Below are 12917 nucleotides of genomic sequence, written 5' to 3' on the forward strand. Positions count from 1 at the left end.
TCCGTCATCACATGAGCAGAGAAGGGGGGGAAAACTAGCAGATTTACTAGGTGAGAAGCAGCATGGCCTCAGTGAAGCAGCGTGGCTCCGCGGAAAAGAGCCCGGGCTTTGGAGTCAGAGGTCATGGGTTCAAACCCCGGCTCCGGCAATTGTCAGCTGTGCGACTTTGGGCAAGTCACTTAGCTTCTCTGTGCCTCAGTGACCTCATCTGTAAAATGGGGATTAAGACTGTGAGCTCCACGCCCCAGCGCTTAGAACAGTGCTTTGCACGTAGTAAGCACTTAATAAATGCCATTATTATTATTATTAGTGGAAAGTGCCTGGGCCTGAGAGCCAGAAGGCCCGGATTCTCATCCTGGCTCTGCTGAAATCTTGCTTAAATCTTTCCGCAGCACTTAGTATTCATTCATTCAGTTCACTCAGTTGTATTTATTGAGCACTTAGTGTGTGCAGACCACTGTACTCAGAGCTTGGGAAGTACAATTCAGCCACAAATAGAGACAATCCTTGCCTGACAATGGGCTCACAGTCTAGAAGGGGGGAGGCAGACATCAAAACAAGTAAACAGGCATCAGTAGCATCAAAATAAATAAATAGAATTGCAGATATATATCATTATCATTATCATTATATCATTATCATTTTCATTAATAAAATAAATAGAATGATATAGATACAAGTGCAGTGGGGCAGAGAGGGGGGAGTGGGGCAGAGGGAGGGAGTTGGGTTGATGCGGGGGAGCAGAAGAAAAGGGGGGCTCAATCTGGGAAGGCCTCTTGGAGGAGGTGAGCTTTCAGTAGGGCCTTGATGGGGGAAAGTGTGCTATTTTGGTGGATTTGAGGAGGGAGGGAGGAATGAATGAATGAATAAATACGATTTAATGGATGAATGAATGAATGAATGAATGAATGAATGAATGAATGAATGAATGGTAGATAGAGCCCAGGCCCGAGAGTCAGAGGACCTGGGTTTTAATTCTGGCTCTGCCACTTTTCTGCCGTGTGACCTTGGACAAATCACTTCACTTCTCCGGGCCTCAGTCATCTCATCTGTAAAATGGGTTTTAAGTTTGGGAGCCCCAGGTGGGCCAGGGACTGTGAACAACCAGATTATCTCGTATCCACCCCAGCGCTTCCTAGTTCAAAGGGATTCCTGTACCCCACATGTCATCTTCATATTCATTCATTCATTCAATCGTATTTATTGAGCGCTTACTGGGTGCAGAGCACTGTACTAAGCACTGGGGAAGTACAAGTTGGCAATATATAGAGACGGTCCCTACCCAACAACGGGATATCAACTCCTCATAATCAATGTCTTCAGAGAACTATTTTTAGATGAAAGTACTTTGGCCAAATTTGAATGCAGTGCCATACTAATAATATTTTAAAATAGAGTTCACATTCAGAAGCAGCGTGGCCCAGCGGATAGACCGTGGAACTGGAGGTCAGAGGGACCTGGGTTCTAATCCCGGCTCTGCCACCTCTCCGCTGGGTGACCTTGGGCAAGTTACTTCACTTCTCTGGCCCTCAGTTCCCTCATCTGTAAAATGGGGATTAAGACTGTGAGCCCCATTTATACTAATAATAATGATGGTATTTGTTAAGCGCTTGCTATGTGCAAAGCACTGTTCTAAGCGCTGGGGGGTACAAGGTGATCAGGTTGTCCCACGTGGGGCTCACAGTCTTAATCCCCATTTTACAGATGAGGGAACTGAAGCTCAGAGAAGTGAAGTGACTTGCCCAAAGTCACCCAGCTGACAAGTGGCGGAGCCGGGATTTGAACCCATGACCTCTGACTCCAAAGCCCGGGCTCTTTCCACTGAGCCACGCTGCTTCTTTTGAACACGCTGCTTCTTTAGAACAGAGCCTGTGTCCAACCCAATTATCGTGTATCTACCCTTGAGGTTAGAACAGCGCCTGGCACATAGTGAGCGCTTAACAAATACCATTTAAAACATTGGAAAATTATACTCTTTGGAGGCTCAACAAGGGGATAAAATAGTTATACATTTACAGATACCTCTGGAGAAACCACTCGTGAAGCTCAGCTTCAACCCATTAGTCAACGGGAGGCGATTTAAAGAATTTATTGCTCTGTTAAATGGAATATATTCTTTGATACAGTCAGTTCCTTTTATGCGTGCTTCAAACCTTTTATGAAGATTGTCTAATGAAGGCACACAACAGTCTTCTGAGGTCAGAATCCCGAGTACTCTATAATTTTCCCTCATTATACAGGAGGAGAATGGAAACACTAAGAAAGTGACTTGCCGTGAGTCAGACTAATCAGTGGAAATGCTGGGGCGAAGCAAGCGAGGACTTTTCACTTCCAATCTGCCGTTCTGACCACTGAACCACATTTCTTTCCTTTAATTAAGTGTGGTGTTCCATCAGTGAGATTACTGATGAGCTCCCGAGGGCTCCGTTGACTGGTTAGTTAACCGGCTATTCGAAGTTAGGGAGTGTAGAGGAATCTCATGTGTACTTTATTACCGGTGAAAAAAGTGTTATTTGTACATTAGCATTTTTCATTCTCAGTCTCTTTTGCAGGCTCCTCCTCCCCCTCCCATCCCCTTACTGTGGGGGTTCCCCAAGGTTCAGTGCTTGGTCCCCTTCTGTTCTCGATCTACACGCACTCCCTCAGTGACCTATGTTGCCAACTTGTACTTCTCAAGCGCTTAGTACAGTGCTCTGCACACAGTAAGCGCTCAATAAATACGATTGATGATGATGATGATGATTCGCTCCCACGGCTTGAACTATCATCTCTACGCTGATGACACCCAGGTCTCCATCTCTGCCCCTGCTCTCTCCCCGTCTCTCCAGGCTCGCATCTCCTCCTGCCTTCAGGACATCTCCATCTGGATGTCTGCCCGCCACCTCAAACTCAACATGCCCAAGACTGAACTCCTTGTCTTCCCTCCCAACCCCTGCCCTCTCCCTGACTTTCCCATCTCTGTTGACGGCACTACCATCCTTCCTGTCTCCCAAGCCCGCAACCTTGGTGTCATCCTCGACTCCGCTCTCTCGTTCACCCCTCACATCCAAGCCGTCACCAAAACCTGCCAGTCTCAGCTCCGCAACATCGCCAAGATCCGCCCTTTCCTCTCCATCCAAACTGCTACCCTTCTCATTCAAGCTCTCATCCTCTCCCGTCTGGACTACTGTGTCAGCCTTCTCTCTGATCTCCCATCCTTGTGTCTGTCCCCACTTCAATCCATATTTCACGCCGCTTCCCGGATTGTCTTTGTCCAGAAACGCTCTGGGCCTGTTACTCCCCTCCTCAAAAATCTCCAGCGGCTACCAATCAATCTGCGCATCAGGCAGAAACTCTTCACCCTGGGCTTCCAGGCTGTCCATCCATCCATCCCCTCGCCCCCTCCTACGTCACCTCCCTTCTCTCCTTCTCCAGCCCAGCCCGCACCCTCCGCTCCTCTGCCACCGCTAATCTCCTCACCGTTCCTCGTTCTCGCCTGTCCCGCCATCGATCCCCGGCCCACGTCATCCCCCGGGGCCCGGAATGTCCTCCCTCTGCCCCTCCGCCAAGCTAGCTCTCTTCCTCCCTTCAAGGCCCTACTGAGAGCTCACCTCCTCCAGGAGGCCTTCCCACACTGAGCCCCTTCCTTCCTCTCCCCCTCGTCCCCCTCTCCATCCCCCACATCTTACCTCCTTCCCTTCCCCACAGCACCTGTATATATGGATATATGTTTGTACATATTTATTACTCTTTTTATTTATTTATTTTATTTGTACATATCTATTCTATTTATTTTATTTTGTTAGTATGTTTGGTTTTGTTCTCTGTCTCCCCCTTTTAGACTGTGAGCCCACTGTTGGGTAGGGACTGTCTCTATATGTTGCCAATTTGTACTTCCCAAGCGCTTAGTACAGTGCTCTGCACATAGTAAGCGCTCAATAAATTCGATTGATGATGATGATGATTGAATGAATGAATGAAATGTGTCAGCCAATCAATCAATGGTATTTATTAAGCACTTATTATGTGCAGAGCAGTGTACTAAACACTCGAGAGAGTTCAATAGCACAGAAGGAGCAAAAAGTCCCTTGCCCACAATGAGCTTACAGTCTAGAGACCAGCTCTGTTTATAACGTACTCTCCCAAGCGCTTAGTAAGTGCTCATGGTAAGTGCTCAGTAGATATGATTGATTGATTAATGAAGAAAAAAATTGAGGACGGAGAGAGAAAAATTACAGATATTACTACAACCACAACCATTGAGATGGATGTTTTGGGGGGCGACCATCTTACTTTTAGTTATTCCTCGCGAACGAATTCCGTGTTGGATGAACCACTGGCCTGAATCAGAAATGCCATGTTTTCATATTCATATTTCTGTAACGCATTCATGTACTGATTGCCTTTCTGCATGCCAACGAACGGGTTGTAATCCAGAAAAAATAATCATGTTTATTTTTTTTTCCAAGGTTCGTCCATGATTATTTAAGTGGAGGACCTTTTGAGGATTACCAAGAAAGCATGTACTTCTCCCGGTTTTTACAGTGGAAATGGCTAGAAAGGTAAATTCTAGATTGGCCCGGATTTTCAAGCTGGAAATCCCCATGTGCGTTCTTAAGCCCTGCAGAATCATTTTAGTGTTTTGTGAAAGTTGCTTTTCCCCCCAGTTTTGTTTTGTTTTTTTAAAAAATGAGAGTGAGTGGGTTGGTGTTCAGCTTCATGGGGAAGTATTGAGAAAAATGGAAACTGCCCCAGCTTTAGTCTAAAATGGAATTTATCATTTTGGTATGTCCCATTAAATATGATGGGTTCATTCTCCAGAATCCTTTTGTTTCTGGGAGAATAATAATAATAATGTAATAATAATAGTAAGCTCTTAACAAATGCCATAACAATAATAATAATAATTTTATTATTATGGTATTTGCTAAGAGCTTACTATGTGCAAAGCACTCTTCTAAGCGCTGAGGTAGATGCAAGGTAATCAGGTTGTCCCACGTGGGGTTCACGGTCTTCACCCCCATTTTACAGTTGAGGGCACTGAGGCAAAGAGAAGTTAAGAGGCTTGCCCAAGATCACACAGCTGACAAGTGGCGGAGCCGGGATTAGAACCCATGTTAACAATAATAATAATAATAATAATAATGTAATAATAATAGTAAGCTATTAAATACTATAATAATAATATTAATGTTGTTATTATTATTATGGTATTTGTTAGGAGCTTACTATGTGCAAAGCACTCTTCTAAGCGCTGAGGTAGATACAAGGTAATCAGGTTGTCCCACGTGGGGTTCACAGTCTTCATCCCCATTTTATAGTTGAGGGCACTGAGGCAAAAAGAAGTTAAGAGGCTTGCCCAAGATCACACAGCTGACAAGTGGCGGAGCCGGGATTAGAACCCATGTTAACAATAATAATAATAATGTAATAATAATAGTAAGTTCTTAACAAATGCCATAACAATAATAATAATAATTTTATTATTATGGTATTTGTTAAGAGCTTACTATGTGCAAAGCACTCTTCTAAGCACTGAGGTAGATGCAAGGTAATCAGGTTGTCCCACGTGGGGTTCACAGTCTTCATCCCCATTTTACAGTTGAGGGCACTGAGGCAAAGAGAAGTTAAGCGGCTTGCCCAAGATCACACAGCTGACAAGTGGTGGAGCCGGGACTAGAACCCATGTTAATAATAATAATAATAATAATAATAATAATAATAATAATAATAATCATAATCATAAGCTCTTAACAAATTTAACAATAATAATAATAGTAATGTTATTACTATTAACATAATAATATATTATAACATTATAATAATAGTAATATCATTATTATGGTATTTGTTAAGAGCTTACTATGTGCAAAGCACTGTTCTAAGCACTGAGGTAGATACAAGGTAATCAGGTTCTCCCACGTGGGGTTCACAGTCTTCATCCCCATTTTACAGTTGAGGGCACTGAGGCAAAGAGAAGTTAAGCGGCTTGCCCAAGGTCACACAGCTGACAAGTGGCGGAGCCGGAACTAGAACCCATGTTAATAATAATAATAATAATAATAATATTAATAATGTAATAATAATAGTAACCTCTTAACAAATACCATAATAATAATAATAGTAATGATATTACTATTAACATAATAATATATTATAACATTATAATAATAGTAATATTATTATTATTATGGTATTTGTTAAGAGCTTACTATGTGCAAAGCACTCTTCTAAGCGCTGAGGTAGATGCAAGGTAATCAGGTTGTCCCACGTGGGGTTCACAGTCTTCATCCCCATTTCACAGTTGAGGGCACTGAGGCCCAGAGAAGTGCAGTGGCTTGCCCAAGATCACACAGCTGACAAGTGGTGGAGCCGGGACTAGAACCCATGTTAATAATAATAATAATAATAATAATAATAATAATAATAATAATAATAATAATAATAAATAATAGTAAGCTCTTAACAAATATAACAATAATAATAATAGTAATGTTATTACTATTAACATAATAATATATTATAACATTATAGTAATAGTACTATTATTATTATTATTATTATGGTATTTGTTAATAGCTTTCTATGTGCAAAGCACTCTTCTAAGCGCTGAGGTAGATACAAGGTAATCAGGTTGTCCCACGTGGGGTTCACAGTCTTCATCCCCATTTTACAGTTGAGGGCACTGAGGCAAAGAGAAGTTAAGCGGCTTGCCCAAGATCACACAGCTGACAAGTGGTGGAGCCGGGATTAGAACCCACGTCCTCCGACTCCCAAGCCCGGGCTCTTTCCACTGAGCCACGCTGCTTCCTGTATATATGTATATATGTTTGTACGTATTTATTACTCTATTTATTTTACTTGTACATATCTATTCTATTTATTTTATTTTGTTAGTATGTTTGGTTTTGTTCTCTGTCTCCCCCTTCTAGACTGTGAGCCCGCTGTTGGGTAGGGACCGTCTCTATATGTTGCCAACTTGGACTTCCCAAGCGCTTAGTACAGTGCTCTGCACACAGTAAGCGCTCAATATATACGATTGACTGGTTGATTGATTCTCTTGTAGCTGGGTTCAACTGGTTGGGAGTAGGGAGTATTAAATGACACAAAGAATCAGAACACCTTGAATTGGAAGAGCATCTTCATTTTCCCAAAGTATTTCCACGTTAGATAGTCAATTTCATCCCCAGTTTATAGACACCAGCTGAATCAATCAATCAATCAATCAATCGTATTTATTGAGCGCTTACTGTGTGCAGAGCACTGTACTAAGCGCTTGGGAAGTCCAAGTTGGCAACATATAGAGACGGTCCCTACCCAACAGTGGGCTCACAGTCTGGACGGGGGTGAGTGATTTGCCGTAGGTCGCAAGCGGGCCGGAGACAGAACTGGGACTGAAATCTGAGTGTCCTGACCCCCCAGACTCTAAGCTTTTTCAATCAATCAATCAATCAATCAATCAATCGTATTTATTGAGCGCTTACTGTGTGCAGAGCACTGTACTAAGCGCTTGGGAAGTCCAAGTTGGCAACATATAGAGACGGTCCCTACCCAACAGTGGGCTCACAGTCTGGACGGGGGTGAGTGATTTGCCGTAGGTCGCAAGCGGGCCGGAGACAGAACTGGGACTGAAATCTGAGTGTCCTGACCCCCCAGACTCTAAGCTTTTTCAATCAATCAATCAATCAATCAATCAATCGTATTTATTGAGCGCTTACTGTGTGCAGAGCACTGTACTAAGCGCTTGGGAAGTACAGGTTTTTCCCCCGGCCAAGCTACCTCCCTAAAGAATTGGTAGCCAACCAAACAGCAGCCAAGCTATTTCTTACGGTTTTGCTTTAGCAAATTATTTACCTTCAGTTAGTGAACGCGCATCGGTGAACCATAAGTGAGCAGCGTGGCTCAGTGGAAAGAGCCCGGGCTTGGGAGTCGGAGGTCATGGGTTCAAATCCTGGCTCCGCCACTTGTCAGCTGGGTGACTTTGGGCAAGTCACTTCACTTCCCTGTGCCTCAGTGACCTCATCTGTAAAATGGGGATTAAGACTGTGAGCCCCACGTGGGTTTGTACGTATTTGTTACTCTATTTATTTATTTATTTTACTTGTACATATCTATTCTATTTATTTTATTTTGTTAGTATGTTTGGTTTTGTTCTCTGTCTGCCCCTTTTAGACTGTGAGCCCACTGTTGGGTAGGGACCGTCTCTATAGGTTGCCAACTTGGACTTCCCAAGCGCTTAGTACAGTGCTCTGCACACAGTAAGCACTCAATAAATATGACTGATGATGATGACAACCTGATCACCTTGTAAACTCCCCAGCACTTAGAACAGTGCTTTGCACATAGTAAGCGCTTAATAACTGCCATGATTATTATTATTATTACTTCAAAATACGTTGGTGTAGTTGACGCATCTAAGAAGCAGCTTGGCTTAGCAGCGTGGCTCAGTGGAAAGAGCCCAGGCTTTGGAGTCAGAGGTCATGGGTTCAAATCCCGGCTCCGCCAATTGTCAGCTGTGTGACTTTGGGTAAGTCACTTCACTTCTCTGGCCTCAGTGACCTCATCTGTAAAATGGGGATGAAGACTGTGAACCCCCCGTAGGACAACCTGATCACCTTGTAACCTCCCCAGCGCTTAGAACAGTGCTTCGCACATAGTAAGCGCTTAATAAATGCCATCATTATTATTATTAGTGGTTAGAGCCCAGGTCTTGGAGTCAGAAGGACCTGGGTTCTAATCCTATCTTTGCCACATGTCTGTTGTGTGACGATGAACAAGTCACTTCACTTCTCTGGGCCTTAGTTACCCCATCTGTAAAATGGGGATTAAGACTGTGAGCCCCATGTGGGACAGAGACTGTATCCAATCTGATTAACCAGTATCTACCCCAGTGCTTGGCACATAGTAAGCGCTTATCAAATGCCATCATCATCATAATTAGAGCTCAAAAAGTGCCATAATTATCATTACACTGTGTAATATAGTAGTCCTTTCTCTGTAATAATTATAATAATAATAACAATGGTATTTGTTAAGCACTTACTATGCACCAGGCACTGTGCTAAGCACTGGGATGGATACAAGCAAATCCTGTTGGACACAGTTCCTGTCCCACATGGGGCTCGCTGTCTCAATCCCCATTTTACAGATGAGGTCACTGAGGCCCAGGGAAGTGAAGTGAATTGCCCAAGGTCACCCAGCAGACAAGTGGCAGAGCTGGGATTATGCATTTCATCCGTTCATTTGATCGTATATATTGAGCGCTTACTTGTGTGCAGAGCACTGTACTAAGTGCTTGGAAAGTACAATTCAGCAACAAAGAGAGACAATCCCCGCTCACAATGTGCTCACAGTCTAGAAAGACTAGAAAGAGCCCGGGCTTTGGAGTCAGAGGTCATGGGTTCAAGTCCCGGCTCCGCCACTTGTCAGCTGTGTGACTTTGGGCAAGTCACTTCACTTCTCTGGGCCTCAGTTCCCTCATCTGTAAAATGGAGATGAAGACTGTGAGCCCCCATGGGACAACCTGATCGCCTTGTAACCGCCCCAGCGCTTAGAACAGTGCTTTGCACATAGTAAGCGCTTAATAATAATAATAATTAATATAATTAATATAATAATAATTATTATTATTATTATCATAAGGGATTAGAACCCATGACCTTCTGACCCCGAGGCCAGGCTCTAGCCACTGCGCCATGCTTGAAGATGGAAACCCGCCATGATGGAAGGAAAGGCCAGTGTGGGATCCTTGGGCTATTCCACACTTTGTACACAAAAAGGCAAAGTCAATCACTTGGGTTGTTGAAGCCCTGTTACTAATCGATCATTTTTACATTTTTACAAAGCGCTTAGTACAGTGCTCTGCACACAGTAAGCGCTCAATAAATACGATTGATTTTACAGCCCACCAGAGGAAGCCACAATCCTTGAGCAACACACTCTGCTCGCCACGCTGTTGAGCCTAGATCCCTCATTCATTCAGTCGTACCTATTGAGCGCTTACTGTGTGCAGAGCACTGTACTGAGCGCTTGGGAAGTACAACTCGCAGGGCAGCAAATAGAGACAATCTCTACCCAACAACGGGCTCACAGTCTAGAAGGGATGAGGCAGACGACAAAACAAAACAAAGCAAGTAGATAGACATCAATACCATCAATATAAATAAACAGAATTATAGATCTATGCACATCATTTATACAATAAATAGAAGCAGAGAAGCAGCGTGGCTCAGTGGAAAGAGCCCGGGCTTTGGAGTCAGGGGTCATGGGTTCGAATCCCAGCTCTGCCGATTGTCATCTGTGTGACTTTGGGTGAGTCACTTCACTTCTCTGGGCCTCAGTTCCCTCATCTGTAAAATGGGGATGAAGTCTGTGAGCCCCCCATGGGACAGCCTGATCGCCTTGTAACCTCCCCAGCGCTTAGAACAGTGCTTTGCACATAGTAAGCGCTTAATAAATGCCATTATTATTATTATTATTAAATAGAATAATAAATATGTACACACATACACAAGGGCTACGGGGTGAGGATGAAGGCAACGAATCAGAAGTTCAGTAGAATAAAATAAAATAGCAGTTGGATTTGCTTCTCATTCTAATGCAAGTGCCTATGAGAGATGGTTAATCCTTGCCCCTTTTTTTCTTTCTATTTTTTATTCCCTAGGCAACCAGTAACAAAGAACACATTTAGGCATTACAGAGTTCTAGGAAAAGGAGGATTTGGAGAGGTGAGTAATGCGTGACCTATTTGGGAACAGTAATCCTTGAGACCATTTTGGAGAAGATAATGAACAGATGCAACCAGTAAATGGTTTTCTCGAGACATTTTCTAAATGTCTAAATGTCCAATTGAATACCACTGAACGCAGAAGAAAAACCTAGGCAGGTAGGAAAAATAAAATAGGACTTTGGCTGAGCCCTGAACTTTATTCTGATGACTTGACACCCGTCCACATGTTTTGTTTTGTTGTCTGTCTCCCCCTTCTAGACTGGGAGCCCGTTGTTGGGTAGGGACCGTCTCTATATGCTGCCAACTTGTACTTCCCAAGCGCTTAGTACAGTGCTCTGCACACAGTAAGCACTCAATAAATATGATTGAATGAATGAATGAATGAATGTTGGGTAAGGACCGTCTCTATATGCTGCCAACTTGTACTTCCCAAGCGCCTAGTACAGTGCTGTGCGCACAGTAAGTGCTCAATAAATATGATTGAATGAATCGTATGAATGAATCCTTCCTCTCCCCCTCGTCCCCCTCTCCACCCCCCCCATCTTACCTCCTTCCCTTCCCCACAGCACCTGTATATATGTATATATGGTTGTACATATTTATTACTCTATTTATTTATTTATTTATTTTATTTGTACATATCTATTCTATTTATTTTATTTTGTTAGTATCTTTGGTTTTGTTCTCTGTCTCCCCCTTTTAGACTGTGAGCCCACTGTTGGGTAGGGACTGTCTCTATATGTTGCCAATTTGTACTTCCCAAGCGCTTAGTACAGTGCTCTGCACATAGTAAGCGCTCAATAAATATGATTGATGATGATGAGGAGGAGGAGGAATGAAAATGGTGACTTGACACTTCACATGCTTTTCATGACAACATTTAATTCCGTAACGTTTTTTTTTTTCTACTGGTTTTCTCGTATTCATTAGACTGTCGAATTCCCTGAACCTGAAAATTTTCAAATCTCTGTAGTTTTATTACATCGACTTTTGTTTATTTACTTCCCAATGATTCAGGAACCCCTCATGGGACAAGTTTGCAGGACAGCATTTTTTAAAAAAAGAAAGCTGGGAAAATATTTGAATTTTGAACGATGGCAATGTTTCTGTAGTGCATAGCCCTTGAAACTTGAACTCCTCTCTGTAGCGGGCTGGGCAGAAACATTTAGAGAGGGGCCAAATAATAAAGGTAATAATAATAATAATGGCATTAATGCACTTATTAGGGGCCAAGCCCAGTACATACAAGATAATCAGGTTGGACAAACTTCCTATCCCACGTGGGGCTCTTGTCTTGTACCATTCATTCAATCGTATTTATTGAGTGCTTACTGTGTGCAGAGCACTGTACTAAGCGCTTACCATTGAGTCGCCTCCAACTGAACCCCTATTGAGGCGACACACTAGACACTTCTCTCCCAAAACGCCCCACTTCCATCTGCCATCATTCTGGTAGTGGATCCATAGAATTTTCTTGGGAAAAATACGGAAGTGGTTTAGCATCGCGTCCTTCTGCGCAGCCAACTTGAGTCTCTGCCCTCAACTCTCTCCCGGGCCGCTGTTCAATCAATCAATCAATCGTATTTATTGAGCGCTTACTGTGTGCAGAGCACTGTACTAAGCGCTTACTAAGCGCTGTTGCCCAGCACAGGGGAGTTTTGACTTGTAGCAGATGGCCGGTCACTCGCTAGGCACCGCCCAAGCTAGGAATGACATGGGCAGGCCTCTGCTTCACTCTCCCTCATCATTTTTTTATTTCTAGACCGTGAGCCCACTGTTGGGTAGGGACCGTCTCTATATGTTGCCAACTTGTACTTACCAAGCGCTTAGTACAGTGCTCTGCACACAGTAAGTGCTCAATAAATACGATTGCATGAATGAATGAATGAATGAATGGTAATTTTAGACTGTGATCCCACTGTTGGGTGGGGACCGTCTGTATATGTTGCCAACTTGTACTTCCCAAGTGCTTAGTACAGTGCTCTGCACGCAGTAAGTGCTCAATAAATACGATTGCATGAATGAATGAATGAATGGTAATTTTAGACTGTGAGCCCACTGTTGGGTAGGGACCGTCTCTATATGTTGCAAACTTGTACTTCCCAAGCGCTTAGTACAGTGCTGTGCGCACAGTAAGCGCTCAATAAATATGATTGATTGATTGATTGATTGATTGAGGACTGGAAACTCTCCAGGTGCAACCCTAAGA

General features: G+C 43.3%; 1 protein-coding gene across 1 annotated transcript in view; it reads left to right on the top strand.

Annotated features, from left to right (window-relative positions):
- Nucleotides 1-12917, top strand: part of GRK4 (G protein-coupled receptor kinase 4) — a 221929-nt gene that overhangs the window by 120437 nt on the left and 88575 nt on the right. The window contains exons 6-7 of the mRNA XM_038745522.1: nt 4449-4541; nt 10643-10706. Of these exons, the coding sequence (XP_038601450.1) occupies nt 4449-4541; nt 10643-10706 (157 nt within the window). The remainder of the gene's footprint in view (nt 1-4448; nt 4542-10642; nt 10707-12917) is intronic.

This window comes from Tachyglossus aculeatus, chromosome 4, assembly GCF_015852505.1.
Source record: "Tachyglossus aculeatus isolate mTacAcu1 chromosome 4, mTacAcu1.pri, whole genome shotgun sequence".
Lineage (NCBI taxonomy): Eukaryota > Metazoa > Chordata > Mammalia > Monotremata > Tachyglossidae > Tachyglossus > Tachyglossus aculeatus.